The sequence below is a fragment of the Thermobia domestica genome, chromosome 2 (genome assembly GCF_964235325.1).
Source record: "Thermobia domestica chromosome 2, izTheDome1.hap1.1, whole genome shotgun sequence".
In the NCBI taxonomy this organism is placed as follows: domain Eukaryota; kingdom Metazoa; phylum Arthropoda; class Insecta; order Zygentoma; family Lepismatidae; genus Thermobia; species Thermobia domestica.
The window spans coordinates 143755836-143776382 of record NC_137455.1 but is presented as its reverse complement, the minus strand read 5'-3'; the positions used below and the strand labels follow the sequence as shown (position 1 = coordinate 143776382).

Here is a 20547-nt window from a genome sequence, read left to right as displayed (position 1 = left end):
AAAACATTCTTTCAGGTCATTGGCATGTGTCTGTGAAAAATATTTATACCAATTTATTATAGCTGCTTTGTTTTTGTTATAGCAAGTGAACCTTTTCCCTTACAAATTTGCGCTTATTAGCATCATTCTTTTGTGTATTTGTATTCCTTTCCTTTACATTTTATTTTTATTTTTTACCATTTAACGTTTTTTTCTTTGCTTAATTTTTGTTCATAGTATGAAATAACATTGAGTCAAAAAGTGCCCCACCGGGTATCGAACCTATATCTGTTGCTTTAAAACTGAGAGCACTAACAATTTTCCCATGAGAAATATTGAGTCTATTACTAATAAATAATCGTTGTATGTTATAGAAGTACGCTGGAAAATTGTAAATCTCAGTTGAAGTCGACAGGAGAAATGGATGCAATTAGGCAGCTCTATAAATGGTGTCGTGCATTTTCTCACGGTTCAATTTTGCACAGTGCCCATTATCGAGCAATTTCGCACGGTCCTGTTTAGCTGATTAGTCATTCTACAGGTGTCGTGCATTTTCTTACGGTCCATCTGTCTATCACGTGATTCATCCTGAAACCGCTTTCACTATAGGAAGAAGGAGGACATAGGACTAATGTGAAGTAAGTAAGAACTGAAAAATAACAAACACAAGTTAAAATAAATGCAAACAACTGCAATTAATACTAGAGAAGGAGGGAGAGCTTAGAAAATGTTTCACTTTTACAAAAAGAATAATAAAGAAAATAAATTAAAATAAACAAGAACAAGATACAAAACAAAAAATGAACAAACTGAAGTTACAGTAAAGAAGAGAAAAACAATAATAAAAACTATAGCAAATTGAAATAGATGAAAATAAAAAGAGTAGCAAATGAAAATAAATAACAAAAGAATAATTAAAAAATAAAATAATTAGGAATAGAAGATAGAGCAATCACAAATTAAAATAAATAAAGAATAAAATAAGCAGCACATCGGAAAATTCAGTCAGGAAGAAAAACTGAGCACAGAAAAACGTTGTGATTAGTGAAACACACAGCATTAGCTCCATACTCCTAGATGGTTCTAAGAAGAATATTGTCATCTTGCTATTTTCCGAGCGAAGAACACATCGTTAAGGCGGAACCTTAATACTTCTGTACATCGTCAATCCATTTTGTACAATTCATAGCTCATTATTCCAACTTTTGGAGATAGCTCAAGCATTTTTGTAGGGTCTATAGCTTCTCCAGTACTAATTGCAGTCGTTCGTCAAGATGGATGTAAGTTGATTTTCTGCGCTTCTCGGGATTGCAATCTAAGCCATGTTTTGCAAAAGCATCAAAACTATACGTTCCATCTGCTTTTAGTATACCTCCAAGGTTCCAGATATGTGGTGTACTATTAGATATTCTGCGGTTTAAGTTATTGTGCCAACCCTCTACTGGGTTGTTTGTTCTATGCCTTGGCCATTGCAGTTACATATTTCTCTTGGAATGTTTGGATTGTCCATCCACTGTCTAATGAAATAATTGTTGAACTCTTCGATTTACTGGCCAGATGGACAGTCCTCCATGACAGTGAGCCAACATTCATTCATCCTGCTTGATGGTATTAATGCTAATGCACTACACATACGAACATGATGACGTACATCTTCATTGTGGAGGTATTCTTCTACGAAACCTGCACTCTTAAATATTCCGCCGGATGCTCTGATTGAAATGGGGCAGCCGGAAATCTGTGAATCAGGGGGGGGGGGAAGCACATAATGCATTGATTGCAGCAAGCTCAAAATCCATTTTCAGCACTCGAGGTTCGTTCTGACCAAATCACATTTTAAGAAATGTAAACAGTTTTATCTGACAGCAGTACATACAAGACTGTTATAACCAACGTGTGTTATCATATGTGCATGTATGGTGTACAATTGGGAAAAATACTTGCAGTAACTCTTAAACGTTCCGCCAAAAAACACTGCTCGCTGTCCCTAAATGCTGGTTTCAAACACTTGTAACCAAAACACAGAATTCATTCGTCTCCTTCCAGTAGAGATCTGCACAGGCCGGAATTTTAGCCCGGGCCCGGCCCGGCCTTTGAATTTACAATGTGAGGCCCGACCCAAGTCCGAAATATGTTTTAAGCATTTAGACCCGAGCCCGGCCCAAGCTCGTGTGATGATCAAATGAGCCCGAAATAAGCCCGAATTGCAGAAACTTAATAATTAACGCAAAATTGTATTTTTATTTACAACAATTAGAGGTTTAATTTTGCAGTTGTACTTTAAAAGTTCTCCAGAAGGAACTGTACAGTATATATCGTTGTACAGTATTTACAAAGTTAGGCCCAATAAGGCCCGAGCCCAAGCAGACCTCTACTTTCCAGTGCGTCGTACTGTAAGAAGCAGGTACTATCTTCAAGCTGCATTATATAATCGGGAAAACAGATGTTTCTAGAAATCGGTGCACCTTGATGTATGACGAGGACTTTCTGTCTAACACCATTTAAACCCCCTTTTCTTCTGATCATACGATGGTACAGAGATTACTAGATTCAGACCTTGATTAACTGGAACAACCATTTATTCTTTGAAGAGAGCAGACACTTGTGTAAAGATTTCGTCCCTTGCTCTCTTCTTGCAGTTTGAGAGTCGCTTTCGTATCTCGCAAACTGCACGTTAAATACTGGTATACACTGGTGTTTTTTTTTTTTTTCACGACTACCATTTCACCTTCGCTCTTGGGCAGATTAAGTCCGCCATGGCAGTTTATCTTCTGTCAGTTGATACATAGCTAAAATAGTAGAAAATATCGGTTTATGAAATAAACAATTGAAATGTGTCTTTGTATATACAGACCCCCTCCCCCCACACACATCATGCTTGCACGATTGGAAATGGACAAAATAAATTACCATTCATCTGTATCTTTCCTTTGAAAAAATGAAACAAAAATATACGAATGTCTACTATTACCTCCTTTTACGTAGTTAACTCACCATTTGATCAGACGAAGTATTACATGAAAGGAACTTAATTTTAAAATATTATAAGTATTAGAACAATGTGAAAAATATTTATGCTTTATAAAAGCCCGTGTACTGTCTCCCCAGGTATAATACAGATGAAGATTAAAAGTTATGAAATTTTCAAAATTTGCATAAGATATATATTATTGCATATTTGCGAGTGCCTTAGGTGCTCATGCTCAGTTAATGAAAAGAACAACGAAGAAAACCAAGAATTCATTAAAACCACAATATAAACCAGCCTGTTTCACCTCCAAATAAATATATATATATATACATATATAATGTATGTGTATGTATGTATGTATGTATATGTATGTATTATGAGAACATACATGAAATGAAGCCCAAAGAGGAAAAAAAGACACGGATTTTTACAGAAAATCCTAATTCTTGTAATAGGATACTTACCCATACTGTATAATTCCATGGAGTGGAAACGTGTTTGACGTGATGAATCATGTAATTGTAGGTGAACTATGTAAAAATGCACGACACTTGCAGAATGATTAATCCGATAAACAGAACCATGCGAAATTGCTCGATAATGGACCGTGTGAAAATACACGGAATCTTATAAATAGCATTTTGTGTTGACTGTGACCTTATCCAAGATTAGTATCTTATGTAGTCTCCATTAGCTTCTATTATGGCTCTTAGTCGCCTTGGTACGGAGTTAGGTGGGTGGCGACATCTCGATGTCCCATTGGCACTTCATCCCACACATTTAAGAACTAGCTTCCATAGCTTACTAGCACTCCTGTTTGGGTTGTCAGACCAATTTTCCTGTAGAGCTCTAGTTACTTCTGCCCATACCTCTGCCTCTGACATTGGATTGAGGTCAGATGCTCTAGAAACCCAGTCTACTAATTTAGGAAAAAAGTATTTTAAAAATATATCTTGAAAAAGATCAATTAAAGAATCTTTACTAGTCTTTCGTGTGAAAAAAAGAACCTTTACAAATACTTTAATAGTTGAAATCCACGTTCTTCGCAAGAAAAGGAAAGGTTTACGGGAAACATTTGAAACCTATATTGAAACCCTCCTCGTTTCCTTAGGGTATGCATTTCAATCGAAGTATGGAATCCAAGGTGGATCCAAGTGTTAATTAGATCCATATTCAAATATTCATTTTTAAACATTTCAACTGTTCTCACTTCGGCCATTTTTTGAATACAAAATGGGAAATCAAAACACGAACATAAGAATTATCCGCTTTCCTATTTAGAAGCGAAAGTTTCGAGAATGCTGGATCACGTGTCAATTTATTTTTAATAACCGATGTATATTCCAAGATTCATCTTCCAAACTTAAGTTTCAAGTAAGATATTCTATTTTTCACATACATTTTGAACTTTTCTCCTCTCTAAGAACATTCAGTTTAATAAAAGTGACATAAAACGACGCACAGTGGGAAAAAGTGCCATTTTAGTGGCTGAAAATTCGAAAACCAACCAACACCTATGCCTAACATGGCAATACGTAATGAATCGAAGATAGTGGGTCCACGCAATGTTATTGAAAACAATGTGATAAGTAAGCTAATGAGAAGTGTACGAGTCATTAAATGTTGACCATATATACATTTTCTGTTTGTGTCCAAATGAAGCTATAAACATCCATGTTCGCGTAAACATCTCTTCGCCACATCGGTTGAGATTTTGAATATTTTGCGGATGTATCAAGCACTTGGTACTTAAGTAGTTACTTGCATATTGGTAGTCGTCGTATTTTATAATTATGATTGTTTGAAATACGTCTGTAACTAAATAAAGCTCAAAAATGTGTTTTTATTTATTGTGCATAATGTGTGTAAACGTTTAGTAACTGATGTAGGGAGATGGCGTCTTCATTTTTATTTTGATTTACATACTATAAAGAGTTAATGGTGAAAAAACTAGCTACCAAGATCTGCCTATTAATTTTATGTTTTGCAGCAAATATGGCGATGAAACGTCGGGAACTATTTCAAGTGTAGTGTAATGCAGACGTAGTTTCGGATCGAAATACCGCAAAATGTCTCCCGAACAAACTTTAAGGGACCTGGTGCATACATTGTTGTATTCTTCAGATCCCGTAATTTCTTCAATCTCATAAACTACTGTTATCTATCGCAGTCATACAGAGCCTCTTTCACCAGATTTTAAAAATATATATATATTGTTGGATCCCTTTCTACCTGAGCCTGATGCAGTAACTCAGGATTCAAGCTCCGTGAGCGAATAGGTACGAGTGGTAATATGTACTATCTATACGTATGTAATGCATAGATACGTATGACATGGCTGTAAGATATTTGATAGAATTCTTGTATATATAAAGATGTAATTCTTGTTGAGTGTCAATCTATCTACAAGTTACACTACATGTTTCTCCGTTAATTTCCTAAAAGGATTCATACCACTAGAAAAAGTACATGCGCATACCACACTATTACGTTCTTCCTTCTCTGAACAAAGTGGCTGTGCATGGATTGCAAGAGTTACGTTTTTCTCGTTAACTTTGTGCAAGATTCATTATACTACAAAAACCAAACATTCTGTTTTCTGTTTTCCTGAAGTAAATGGTTATATATGTATAAAAATTCTTCGTTAAGTGCATAAAAAAGGTTCATAGTACTACAAGAGAACATTTATATACCAAATTACTGTGTTACGTCCTTTTGTAAAACAACGTGGATATGCATGTACCAACATCTGTGATTTCTTCGTAAAATTTATTAAAGGTTCATACTACTACCTTACTTTGTCACAATATATCTGCTTACTTTTGTCTCTAGCATACGTGGATGCACGTGCAATAATATATGTTTTATGTAGTAATTTTATAACAAATGTTCATACTACTACAAAGAGTTACATCCGTATACACAACTCTTCTTTCTCTGAAAGGAATAGATATACATGTAATAATTTGTTTTCTTCGCTAATTTCATATCATGTTCATATTACTACTTTATATGTATATCACCATCTCATGTTACTTTTTGCTGCAAAATCAGTGGATATACATGTAATACTATTGTTTCTTTTTCGTTACAAGGTTCATACTGCTCCAAAGACGTAAATACGTTTGTTGCAGACTTTGCTACTAGCCTATTTTTCTCAAATAAATGTACATACTGGTAACAATATGGGTGTTTAATTATCTAATTCGCTAACATCATCTCATAGCAATACAAAAAGTGCAAAAAATATATAAAACCATGCTTTACTACAGAACAACGAATTTTTCGCTGCTAGAACTGTAATTTTTCCCACCGTGTGACGGCTCGAAAATATTCATAGAAAATAATTTCAAGTGATGTAGCTGTTTTGCCGTGATGATACAGACAATGTCGATTTTAATGCGTAGGAAAACCTATTTCAAATAACACCTTCCCACCTGTAAACGTGGAATATCCAGAAAAACTGGGATAAGTATTCCTTTATTTTTAAATAAAGAGCTTATACACTGAGTTTCATTTCCCTGACTTGGGGCTCCTGTGAAATTTTAATTTTTGCATTAATTTTGAAACCTCTCTTCTCCTAAGGATACGCATTTTACTAAAAGTGACATGGCAAAATTCGGCCTGAGGCAAGTGCTAACTCAAACGTATTAAAAAAAAATTCACACGTATCACCCGTTTCCCCGTGATTATGAGGCAATCTTGATCTAATTCTTATGTATTGATAAAATATCTGATATATGTATACTGCAGTATTACCATTCAATTTCCACTCCTTACTGTGGCAGATATGCAGGAAAAATGAACCAGACCTGAAGGGTCCAGCTGAAGGCCATCCCATTTCTCCATTCCAGTATTGCTATGAAGACCTCATCTAAATCACTGCATGACCTTCCAAGTAAACTATTTATAAGGTGACACAGTGCAAGTGTAAATACCTATATGTTACAAATAAAGCTGAGTTTCTAGTCTCATTATTTCATTTACAGACTTCGTATATAGATTTCAGTATGTTATAAGAAAGAGATATAATAGCGGCGTCTTGTTCTACTGAGTATGGTGATTCTTGAGAAATGCCTTCGAAAAACTGCATTTTGAGTGGGATGTTATAACCTCGTTAACCTCGATGAGTTTCCTGAGTTCCGTAGTCATTTGTGCAACAGTTTTGGATCGATTAATAGTCAAGAAAGAATGGGCTTTGCGTTTTACTTATCGAAGTAGTTCTTGATCTCTAAATATCGTAACACAGAGAATTGGGGTGAGCACATTTAAAAGGAGGACTTCATAATTGATTTTCAGTTGCTGTTTCTGTCAAACTTAGTGAAATTGTTAATATCTTGTGTGACTAGTCCATAAATTGAGTATAAATTCACGAAATAACAAACGCTGAATTTTTCTTTAAAAAAAAAAAAAAAATAAATCTGTATATAACTAGAAATAATTTAATATAGTTTTCTGTCATTCTTTCTTTAATTAATGTGCTGTATTAGCGAAATTTTGTTTTTTGCTCGCCACAATCTCCAAATGTTGTTATTATAGTACATATGCTTTTCTCTTTTTATTTTAGAGGACAGTTTGCAGCAACTCCATGATATACATGAGACCATCCAGCGTATGAGAGATTTAACTGCACAAACTTTTAATAGGCAGGTAAGAAGTGACGTATTGATTTTTAAATCTTGAGTTTAAGATGCTGGTAAAAGTCATACTTATTGACCTAATAACTTTTATTAATTTTATGATATTGTACAGTCAGCAGCAAAAACCTGCAACATGAGCATGTAAGTTTATTGTCAAATGACGAAGTCTTTTGCTCCAAAATAAGTGAACAGGGGAGGACGCCGAGGTTTCTCCTGGCGTGATTTGTGCCACTTAGACGTATGTTGATTCCCTGCTCTGTTAGGCGTAGTTTCACAATAAACTTACATGCTCATGTTGCAGGTTTTTTGCTGCGGACTGTACAACAAGCAATTCGAGAATATAATAGCTGCTACAATATAGTGGGTGTCTCTCCTGGTCTCTTACACACGGCATTTGGTGCATGGACTCCCGGTTCTGTTTATGGTGGAAGAGCCTTCGATCATATTACGATGGTTCGGAGTCAACGTTTAATTGTAGATCCACGTCTCATAAATGTGAAGTCCCTGAACTCCAATAAACATACAAACAAAATACCACGTGTCTCAAATTAATGTATACGTTTTTTTAAAACAGAATATCATTAATTAAAGTGTATATATATATATATATATATATATATATATATATATATATATACACCTTCAGCAGGATGTGGCGGCATTCCACTTTTATCTCATTGTAAGAGATTTTTTTCGATCTTAAGTTCCCTTAGATGAATAGGATGAAGATGAAGAAGTGCTGTGGAGTACCCACCTGAATATAACCCCCCTATACTTCTTTCTTTGGGAAACTGTAAGGAACACAGTGTACGCCGGTAAAACACAAACCCTGGAACATCTGAAAGAGCAAAATGAGTAGGCCTTGTGGTGTTTATACTATTAGAAACAGTAGAGTCGGTACGTCACGCTCTTCTTCATCTAGGATGTATTGCGCCGGAAGGTGGACATTTTGATACTACCTATATACTTAAAAAACAGTATTCAGTAATATTATGAATGTTGATTAAAAATACTTTAATAATTTTCTAATTTTGTTTTTATATACATACATAGGGCCTACATATAATACGCATATATACTATACATACTATACATATTATAGTATATATATTATACATATTATAGTATTAGACACATACTCTTACTATATACACATCTATACACAACGTGTGCGTACCAGGCTGTTTTTTAATTTCCTGTTTAAAATTGTCATTTCAACCCACCTTACTTACCTCATGTTTATACAAAGCATTATAAAACAAATCATATATTAATAATGGATAGGTTTAGCCTTAATGGACTCCGCGTTCGTGTTTTATTTCTGTATTGTATATGTAATTGAAGATACACTTAAAACTCTTGATATTCATTCAGCAACACCCTGTCAAAAATGGCTGCACATTTTTGTGAAACTTTCGGAAACCAATCTCCGAGATCGAAAAACTAGCAGAAGCACTAGTTATTGGCACGGGAAAAATAGGGTTAAGGATCCAAAGACCTGGACCACAGGGAAAAAAAAAACTGCCTACATTATGTTGCCAAAATCACCGGACACCCGGTTCGAAAGGCACCACATATACAACTAATAGGATATCGGGCCTCCTTTTTCTTGAATTACAGTGTTTACCGTTCGAGGTAGGCTAGCTATTAAGTTCGGTACACTGTTGGCGGAATTGTGCTTCGTTCCTCCTGTAGCATGGTGAACAGTGCACGTTTGGTTGTTGGTCGAGTGCGACCGACGCTCCAATTCATCGCAAAGATGTTCTATAGGGTTCAAGTCGAGGCTTTGCTCCGGCCAGGCAAGCAGTTCCATCTGATTATTATCAATCCACGACTCAGTGGCGTATGTTGTATGAACAGGATCATTATCGTGAGCATGCTGTTGTCTAAAATGTCTCCGTACATGCCAGAAGTCATTAACCCTTTAGTTAAAACTAACGGCTCAGTCCAAACCACGAGAAACAGCACCAAACCATGACACTACCCTCACCAAATTTCATGGTTGACCTAATACACTGCAGTAAATACCGTTCGCCAGATCCATGCACACCCATCAGAGCGCCAGAGCATGTATCGTAATTCATCACTCCACATTACATTCTTCTACTGCTCCATAGTCCAATCACAATGCACTTTGCACCATTGCGAACGCCTCCGCGCATTGGTGTGTATGATTAGGGGCTTCCTGGCAGTAGCACGACCATGAAAATAAAGTGCTATCACCTCTCGGCGGACACTCTTGTTACTGGCTTGTGTACTTGAGCTGAGACGGAAGTCCTCTGCAATCTCTGACAAAGATGTATGCCGGTTATTTTGCACAACACGCTTTAAGGTTCTCCGGTCTCGATCACTTAGTTTCTTGGGACTACCAGAGTGAGACTTTGGTTCAGTACTTCTATGGCGTTTTCACTTGACTATGACATTGCTAACTTTGGGCCGGGGCACGTTTAGCTGCTAAGAAATCCCTCTGACCATATGTCCAAATTTATGGGCCCTTACAATCATGCTCCTTTCGAATCCATTCAGCTCGCTCCATTGACGTTGACTCATCGTGATAGACAACACGCGTTTAATATTCCAGCGTTTCTGTCTTCACTTATGGGGTGTCCGTTGACTTTTGGTGACATGGCTCACCTCACAAGCGCTATGTTATACTGAATATTTTTTGCGTAAATTTTGACCACCACCCCAAATTCCTTTCGAGTCGAAACTTGAAAAACACATTCGTATGTGTTTAGATCTGGTGAAGAAAACTGTTCAAGATTGGTGGCTCTACGTGCTTCCTTTCTATGTGAAAATCTTATGATAGGACACACACACATATTCACATTATATTTATTAAGGAGTTCAATTTACCAGAATCCCTTTGTACATTATATTTACCCGGTTCTTCCGTCCGGGAGACAAAAAGATCTCAAGAACTATTTGATCAGTCATCACCAAATTGGTAAAAATACAGAGAGTGAAAAGTTAGAAATCGAGTTAGTTTTTGGAGCCAATATTCAAACCAGAAGTACTAGAAGTTAAAGAGTTTCCGGTTTTAACGTTTTATCGCTATAGAGCAAAAACAGTAATAGATAAAGAGAGTAGCGATTTTTCGCAATCGATTAAACGTCCCAAGAATTCATTACATATGAATCCTTAACACTCTACTGAAACCGGAAGTGGTTGAAATCCACTACAGCCTCCAGTTTCAGTATTGATCTGCATAGAGCAAGAATAATAACAGAAAGCGAAAAATGTTTTCAATCGATTTAGCATTGTAAGAGTAAGTACAATATTCTTCCTTATCCCTATGTTCAAACCGAAAATCAACCGCTTCCGGTTTTAACATTGATCACCGTAGAATAAAAAGCAATGGATAGCGAGAAGTGATTTCCTGTGATCAATTAAGCATCTCAAATATATGTTTTATCTTCACTCTAATTTCGTACTGAAACCAGAGATGTCAAGAAATAAACTACTTCCGGTTTTAACTGGTCGTTATAGAGTGACAATGGTAATAGATAGCGAGAAACGATTTTCTGCAATCAATTATGCGTTCCATGAATATATTTCATTACCATTCTTAAATCTTTACTAGACCCGGAAGAGTTAGATATTCACTTCGACTTCAGGTTTCAATATTGATCTACATAAAGCAAGAACAATAGGAGATAGCATGAAGCGGTTTTATGGAATGAATTTTAGCGTACCAAGAATGGGTTCTATTTTCCCTTTTAAACCTCTATTCAAACCAAAAGTGGCAGAGATCAACCACTTTCAGTTTTAACGGTGATCACTAAGAAAACGAATTTTTATTAAGAAAATTTTAACGAAATATGAAATTTAAAATTCCAAAATATGAAGAAATATGAAACTTTATTTCGAAGTATTTTTCCATGTTTCAAATATAAATAGAATAAACGACTTAAGTCACAAAATTACTTTCTCGTATATGCATATCATATGCAGAACTCCTATCGCAGTAAATAACGACAAGTTCCTCCATGTTGTCCAGAAGCAGTTTAAATCTAGTCTGTCAATCCATTCTCTCTAACACTTTTACCATTAATTGTTGCTGTTATTTTTATTTATTTATTTATGTTCCAGGCGACCATATAAACAAAGGAAATAATAGTGGTAGCAAAATAGAAATTCCGACACTTGTTTATAAGACTCAGGCTTTCAGATTACAATCGCTTATATACGCAGAGGCGACTGCTGGCTGCCTCATTTTTAACAAGTCAAAATCGAATTTTAGGTTTAGTGTTCAAGTACTTTTTTAACTTCATTTTACTTCTTTGAAATAATGATTATTTACTGGTGCACAAAAATTGAAATTGCTGCAGCAGTTTTGTCCCTTATTAATTTATCTTTGAAAAATCCAGAAGTAGTTTAGTAATGAAAAAAAAAAAAAAAATAACTAAAAAAATAAAAAATAAAGATTTCGTCGGAAGTACAGTTAAAGTACTGTACTGCTTATTTGCATATGTGCATACTATTTCACGAAAACTACTTAATTCGAAGACGATTATCTTCCCCCAAAAATATTATTACATTTCTTCCTAAAAGTAAATTTAGTGGATGACAAGTGCGTTGTCAGTATAGTATTACTGTTGTAAAGAAGAAAACAGTTTTATTAAAGCTCTTTTTTTTTTTTATCTTTATCTGTCTTTGCCCCTCCACTGTTTTATTTCCAGTAAGTAACTGGTCTTAGCTGATTACTGTCGTAAATTCTGTTAATGTCCGGTCTTGCCATATCCATGAAGAGAAATATAGTGTGTTTGGGGTGTTAAAAAAAAGTTCATTGAGAAGACGTAATCAGCAGAAGAAAACTGTTATCTCGACGTAATTATTATTTATTTGATTTAGTTGTTAGAAAATTGATTTTTATTACTGTATTTTTGCAATGATGTAAAATTTAGTGAAGTTGTATACTTTATAAAGAACTGATGTGCCTATAGTGTAAGTTTATTAAAGCATTAATAGGCAAATTACATGCGTAGACTCGTAAGTCATCAGTGATTGGTTTAGTGGCCCTGACAGAAGTGGTCCTGAGCATGGAGTACATAGATTCATTCCAGTAGCATTTATCGACCTGAAATAATAAAACTTCTTTGCTGATTTATCTTGTGTAACACCTAACTGCTACATAGATTGTGTCATTAGTTTTCTTTCTTTGCTGTCGCGTACATGTTTCATGTATATCTAATTGTTTCAACACGGGAAGAGATTATTTCCACATTTTGTTTGTTTTTCAGATATTACGACTAAATCAGTATTCACGTCTCAGTTCATCATGTCCTTCTTTAAACAATGAGGTAGGATCTGATGCTGATGCTGGCTCTGCCACTTCATCCCCAATACAGACACCATTTGCCCCATTATTGATTGGGCAAGGGCATAGAAGATCTGTAGAACTTCAAAGTGTCAAAGGTGAGTCTGCATAGTTTCACGTTCAAAATGATAGAGAAACTTAGTTTGTTTCTAAATTAATGAACTTCCCTGGAAACTCAAAAACTTTCAGAACTCTTCTATCATCGAAAATACTCTAATAGAGAATTGTTAATAATAAATAAATAAATAAATAAAAACTAATGTGTTAACTTATAAAGGACTGTAATCCTTCAAAACCTGATATCCTTGATTTCTAGTTGCCATTCACTATCTCTCTCTCTCTCTCTCTCTCTCTCTATATATATATATATATATATATATATATATATATATATATATATATATATATATATATATATATATATATATATATATATATATATATATAAACCTACTCCTTAAGAATTTATCAGATATATATTTGTTAATTGTGAGCATGAAATATTTTCAGAGCTTTGAAATACAAAAATTGCGACGGACGTGGAAAATGTCCAGTCGATTTTCAGTCAGATTCATTCCTGGAAATAGAACATAATCGAATAAAGTCACAGTGTGATTCTAAGACAGAAAGCGCTTCATCACTTGGACTAATGTGTGATGGGTGGACAAATATATAATAAGAAGAGAAAGTATCATTAACTTTGTTGTAACCACACCCGATTCTTTATATATATATAATGTTCCTTTCAACTAAAACTGCGAAACATGATGTTCCATACATTGCTAAAGCCATAAGTGATGTGATGGAACAAGTCGAACCAGAAAAGTTCATTGACATAGTATCTGATAACGCAGCAAATATGAAAGCAGCATGGAAAAAAGCAGAAGAAAAGTATCCATATGTCGTAACTTATGGTTGTGTGGCACATGGTCTGAACTTGCATATCCAGGACATTGTGAAAATAGTCAGCCGGAAGCACCTTACTGGCCAAACAAAAGTGTGATAAACGAAATCAACGGCAGTCCAGTAGAGAATTCAATGTTCAGGGAGAAACAAACGGGGAAGAAAATTACACTGAAACTACCAGCTATGAGTCGATGGAGTTCGCAAGAACTTTCTTTGGCCAGTCTGCTGCAAAACAAATCAGCACTAAGAGTCTGTGTATGGAAGAAAAAACAGAAAAACTACTATCGAAAACAACAAGGTCCTCATTCTCCAAGATGTCTTCTGGGACAAAATAAGCAATTTTCATAGTTTAATTGTTGCAATATTAGACTGGATCACTAAAATCGAAAGCAAAAAACTCAAATAAGCGAAGTATATGAAATATTTTTCGACCTAAGGGAGAAAATCCAGAACAGTTTCAAGCGCTACTGTTCTTAAAAGGGAAGAGCGAAACATAATGCACTTCTTTGATGACCGTAAGCAAATCTGACTGCTTCCTGTACATTTGTTAGCGAATATTCTAGGTCCAAGTTACAGAGGCAAGAACTTGACCACCGAAGAACAATGGAATGCTGTAGAATATCTGAGTCAGATTTCAAGGCTTTATTCAGATGTTGATGAGAAAGAAGTTCTGACCCAATTTGCACAATACAGAATGAAAGAAAATGTCTGGTGTAAAGAATATCGGTGATCTACTGCGTCAAAGGTGTCTCCTCTAACCTATTGGAATGGACTATGCCCTTCTTGTGAGCTGAGAAAAGTTGCAAGCAAAGTACTTCGGCTTCCTACTATATCTGCTCCTTGTGAAAGGATCTTTAGTTCATATGAGAACATCCATACGAAGAAAAGCAACCGTTTAACATATGAACGTGCTGCTAAACTAACCTGAAGTACACATCATTATTTAAAAAGAGATCTCTTGAAGATAGAAAGCAATCTTCCTTTTCTAAGAGGATCGACCGAGTCCGAGTCGTAACCAAAATGAACCTACAGCAGGAACAAGTGGATATTCAATGAAGAAAAGGAAGAAGCAGATTCAAGGACTAATGGACCCAACGTGTGAAGAAGAAACAGACACTTCTACATCTTCAGAATCTGATGACGGTGACACTGATGTCCATGTGCCATATGCAGACACTGGTGAATCGGATATCTCTGAGAACAGTGACAGTACTCATTTTGATGTTTCTGATGCAGAAGCATATTAAAATCAGTTAAACATGGGAATTGTCTATTCTGTCGTATACTCGTATAACAAAAGTCCTACATATCTTATATTATACTTCTTGCTTGGTAACTTAGCCTCTTTAGTTTTGTTTTTTAAAAAAAAAAAACTGAATTTACTGTAATAGCTACGATTTTTATTTCCACAATATCTGTCATATCTGTATTAAACAACCACAAAAACGAAAAAAATATTTTTTTCTGAAATTTCAATGAAATATTTCAGAGAAATATTTTGATTTTAAAAATTTCATGAAATTATCTCTCTCTCTCTCTCTCTCTCTATATATATATATATATATATATATATATTCACTATGAAAATAAAATTAGGCGAGTACCTCCGGATCCAGATTGCTGATTAGCAGTGGTGCTATTCTAATTTTTTAACAACCGGTTTCTCTCTCTCTCTCTCTCTCTCTCTCTCTCTCTCTCTCTCTCTCTCTCTCTCTCTTTCTTTCTCTAATAATTTTAATGGCAAACTTTTCATTACAAAATGCTTGTATTTTGAATATATTTGTAGGGTTTTTTCGCCAACAAATCAAAGTATTAGAAAATGATAGTAATAATATTTTAACTTTAGCCCCATAAGATTGTTTAATTAACCAGTCTTAATTCTTCGAAATTCCATAGTGTCGTTTTCCCAAGGAGATCGCACACAGCCTCTTAGGTCACCGATGATTATCAAGGAAGAAGCGCTGCAGGAAGATACAGGTGAAACAGGATCTAGAGAATTGACATTGACTTCGTTTTTGGGGAATCCAGGACGGTTCCTGTACTTTAAGTTTCCCAGTGTCGACGATAGAAATAAGTTCTCTTCCCCGACGTGGCTACACACGTGAAGAAGCAGGGACATCTCGTTTGTGAACAAGCTTTCGGTCATCTTCTTTGGATTTCAGTTTACCTTTCTTCAAATTATTCTTGTTCTAAATCAGTGCTAGAATGCGAATAAACTCGATTTCTCTTCGAAAATTCAAATCTAAAGATAAAAAATTCAGTATGAGATGGATATCCGACGAATTCGGTTTTTAATATATTATTTTGCTTGAATCGTTCTGTCGCTGAAAATATTATTTCACGAAAAAGAGATTCTTCTGTTTCACATGCGAAACCCCTTAGAAGAATAGAGTGGGTAATGATTAAAATCAAACATTTTAAATCTATTCTCAGAAATAGTGATAAGAATGGGAACGCGAAGACATTTTCATGCGGTAGTTACGATCGATAAAACAACTAACTCCAGAAAAATGTGTACCGTAAATGCATTGCAGCGATAGCCACAAAACAGAGCTTTATTGTATTGTAATACACGCAGGGTTCGTCACCAGTCATGCTGGTGTCGAATCCCTTCTGCATGATTCAATTTATACAGGCTGAATGTTCTCAATTTTCTAAAACAATATAAATATCTATTTATAAAACTGAAAAGAACTGAAAAAATTATTAGTTTAAAAGATTGTACATAAACCTGAGAATAAAAATAAAGATTACAGAAAAAAACACGTTACGTAACGAAGACGTTAACCCCCTCCTCCCACGTGTCATACGCAAGGCCGAAGCCCATCTCCGCCTTTGCCGTGTTATGTAATATGTGGACGACCCCTTAGATATGCATCACATTCATTACACTCACAGATCCCACTATCCCGGAATTCATATTCAAATTTCTGTCTGCCCATTGAACTGAAACAATTGAAAGTAGTTTGTTTTCACAACAATACAAGCGAGCGGGAAAAGTACAGGTGTTTTCCCTAATTTGTTTGACTTCTTTCTTTCACTCTTTGTTGGGTTATGCGTGTGTGTGTTTATATCTGGGTATAACAGATGGTTCTACGAACTCGAAAGATTTTAGCAACCGGTTCCAGCGAACCGGCTGAATAACACCACTGCTGATTAGTAACTTTTCGGAGTGTTAGAAAGCTCAATTGTATAATCCCAATTTTTGTCAAGTGAACCATTTTCCCGATTAAGTTTAGAGTCTTTAGTTCTAATGAAGAAGGATCTGTAAGTAGATCTTGTGATGTGCGAAGTAGACTTATGCAGCAATTGTAACTTTTTAATGATGTGCATTGAGGTGGATGAATATTTAGATAGGTCCGATGCTGCAAGATCAAAGTTCCTGGAGTGTCTTCAATGTTCCTTAATTCAAGTTGCTACATTCCATTTTATCATTTCAATGCAAATTTGTTGACATTGATATGTTACTAAATAAATCCCTGCTGAATTTTGATTGTTTACATAGTAATTTTTATATTTGGTTAAATTACTTTCTAAATTCATCGGAGATTTAAAGATTTTTTTTGCAATTTTCTGAAGTTGATGTGATACTTTTGGCCATATTGGAAAGGGAATCCACTTACAGAACTAACGTTATTCTTGTTAATACCTTTACTGCCTTTTTAAATTTTTAGCGCCTATATTTTCCATTTACCAATTGTAAATTCAGAATATAATTTAGGAAACCTATATTATAAACTTTGTCTCAATGGACGTTTCCTTTCTGATTAAAAGTTTAATAATTCCATCGTGCAAAACTAGTCTTCAATATAGCACATACCAAAAATCACAATTTTTTAATTTCCGAAGATACAAATCTCTAAAGAACGCAAAATTGCACTGCTTACTACAACTTTGTCCTGAGTTATTAAAGTATATTCAGATAATTGGTACAAATGTTAAGATACGTTACTGTAATTTTCTTATTTTATATAATCCGTTTTATACAATAACGAGAACCTTGTCTTATTCTGTTTAATTTACCATAAATTTATGTATATATTTTTGTTGGACAAAATTAATTTCATTTATTTACGAGTTTCAGTACTTTAAGTAATTTGAAGTATGTAGACGAAAGACTGTCATGTATTCTGAGAATATTTCGTTCTTTGGATCAAAGATGCAATTGATGAAACAGAATTATTTGTTTTCATTTCCACTACTGCCGGTTGATATGATTGAGGTGTCCAAAGCACTAGGTTGGCATCACAAAAGTTGTCTGTCACGGCAGCACAGATTCGAATCGTGCTCACAGCATGAGGTTATGAATTAGTATTTCTCAACTCATTTTATTATCATGTGTTATTTTTCATAGTCTACCATAAAAGTGTAGAAACACAATACGTTCTTACTACTTCTAATAATACTTCGAAAAGTATTAATAATTATTAGTGCTATATTCATATCTCTGTTGTACTGTATGTAAAACAATTAAAATTCCGCATTGTGTTAATTGATATTATTTCTAATGTTTAAGCTCCTTCCAAAGAATGGCTATTTTTAAGAAACGGACATGACATTGAAGCAAAGCGACGTCGCAGTTGGACAGCATTGGGAGAAGCCGGAGTTAATCGTGGAAGAAGAAAATCTGATCATCAAAGAAGGTAAATAATCCATATTTTGAATTATTATTATTATTATTATTATTATTATTATTATTATTATTATTATTATTATTATTATTATTATTTAATAGCTCCTAATGCAGCTACAGTTTAAATTGAGTTTTTCCCTTTTCTCTCTTAAGTTTTGAATTACTCTAAATTCATTTTAAAAGTAAATCATTAAAAAGTTTCAGGTTTTTCAATCGGCTATAATAATCCCAAGTGTTGTCCCACGAAATACGGTGTTTGGGTACTTGTATTAATGCCAATGTTTTTATATGTATATAAAGGTGCGCAACGATTCAAAAATTAAGCTTGCCATGACTTTAAACAATATTATGATGTAACAAATAAAACACAGTTCTGACCAGAGCAGAATGAAATATATTGAAAACTATACTTACAATGTGTTACAGTTTCAAGGACCTAACGTGAACTGTGTTTTATTTGTTACTCTACTTATCCAGAGCCATGGAGTTTGTTCAATATTATGATGTGCATCTGATTTTGCACTGTGTGGGTTTAGTAGTTTGTGTTTCCGCATCTGTTTTGCAAAAATATTTGACATTTATTTATGTCATTATTTATTAGTTCCCGACTAGCATATAGAACATGCACATGAAACATAAAATCAATATGAATTTAAACTTTGGAGAACATAATACGCGTATTGTGAATCATATTGAAAATATTAATATACTGATCCTTATCAATTTAGTGGAAACAACTGGAGTTGAATATACGTCAGATGTCTGGGCAAACTCCATACTACGTAACGAGCAATAGAACGGTAGTATGCATGAACTGAGCAGACGGTTATAATGTAAATGGACGGCCTCGCTGATTTTCAAAGAGGCCAAATTGTTGACCTCGGTAACATGGTGCGAGCTTGACGAAAGGGACAGGTTTGTTGCGTGTGTCGCAAAAGACAGTGTGGAAGGTCATGATGACCTACAAAACTCACAGCCAAAGCATAACGAAGAGGAACAGTAGTGGGAAGAAAATTTTCAGTAGCAGGTCCCGCTGAACATTACAACCGATTGTCACTCAGAACTGTTGTACAACTGTGATGCAAGTGACGTAGAAACTCAAGGAGCACCTCCCACATCGTGTGTATACAATTACAGTCCGTCGCTAGTTACATGACATGGACATAAGAGGTTTGGATTCTGTTGGCGAAACCGTTGATAAGAGACCATAACGCTTTAGGGCAACGTCAAAGTGCTGCGAATGTGGAACATGAACCACTAACAAGGGAAAAAAAATCATTTTTGTTGAGTTTTTAGTTTAAATCGATTTTTTTAAAATTTAAATCAAATCTTTCTCCTCGTATAATACAAGTCGCGAACTGAAGAAAATACACTAGGAATTAGTATTAAATGTTAATTACGCAATTTAATTGAAAGTATTGGGGTTTGATTTTGAATTAATCCCCAATCGTTAACCTATTTCAATCCCAAACAATGTTTCTTAAACATTAAGGAAAAAACGTACAGCAACGTTTATCAACATGACACATTTCTTTTCACGAAGATTACTGATATTTGGCAGGGGCATATTTTTAAAAAATCGGAACTAGCTAGCGGCACGAAATACATAAAGTGTATAAATTTCGCCTAAAATTAACTAACTCTATGGCCTATGGAACCCGGAGATTCAATGCCGCGATCACAAACACTCTCCGCTGACTTCTATCCTTAGCCTACTGGATCCAGTTTGTACTTTCACAGCTCATAGTGGTGTGGTCTCTTCTAAATAGTTGGAAAGTGACCAAAAGCACATGAAAAAGTAACCAAAATCTCATTAAAAAAGTAACTTTAAACCTTGATCAAATCTTTTTTTTTTTTTTTTTTCAACCAAAATAGGGGGCCGGCTGGATCTTCAGAGAGCAGACGACATGACAGTGAAAACTCGCGTTTCACGTCAGCACTGCCATGACTTAGAGATAAACAAACTTTCACCACCGTTGGTACTGTAGGAAACTTCAAAAAATTACTCCAGAATCATCTATTCGGCAACTGCAAAGACTTCCTAAGAAACTTTCAAGCTGAAATAACCATCACTCGTGACTCAGTAAATCCAAGTCAA

General features: G+C 35.0%; 1 protein-coding gene across 9 annotated transcripts in view; it reads left to right on the top strand.

The window, feature by feature from the left end:
- Positions 1-20547, top strand: part of cyst (rho guanine nucleotide exchange factor 18 cysts) — a 345308-nt gene that overhangs the window by 177049 nt on the left and 147712 nt on the right. For all 9 annotated transcript variants that reach the window (XM_081746656.1, XM_081746637.1, XM_081746623.1 and 6 more), the window contains 3 exons: positions 7518-7600; positions 12834-13008; positions 18333-18459. In XM_081746656.1, the coding sequence (XP_081602782.1) occupies positions 7518-7600; positions 12834-13008; positions 18333-18459 (385 nt within the window). The remainder of the gene's footprint in view (positions 1-7517; positions 7601-12833; positions 13009-18332; positions 18460-20547) is intronic.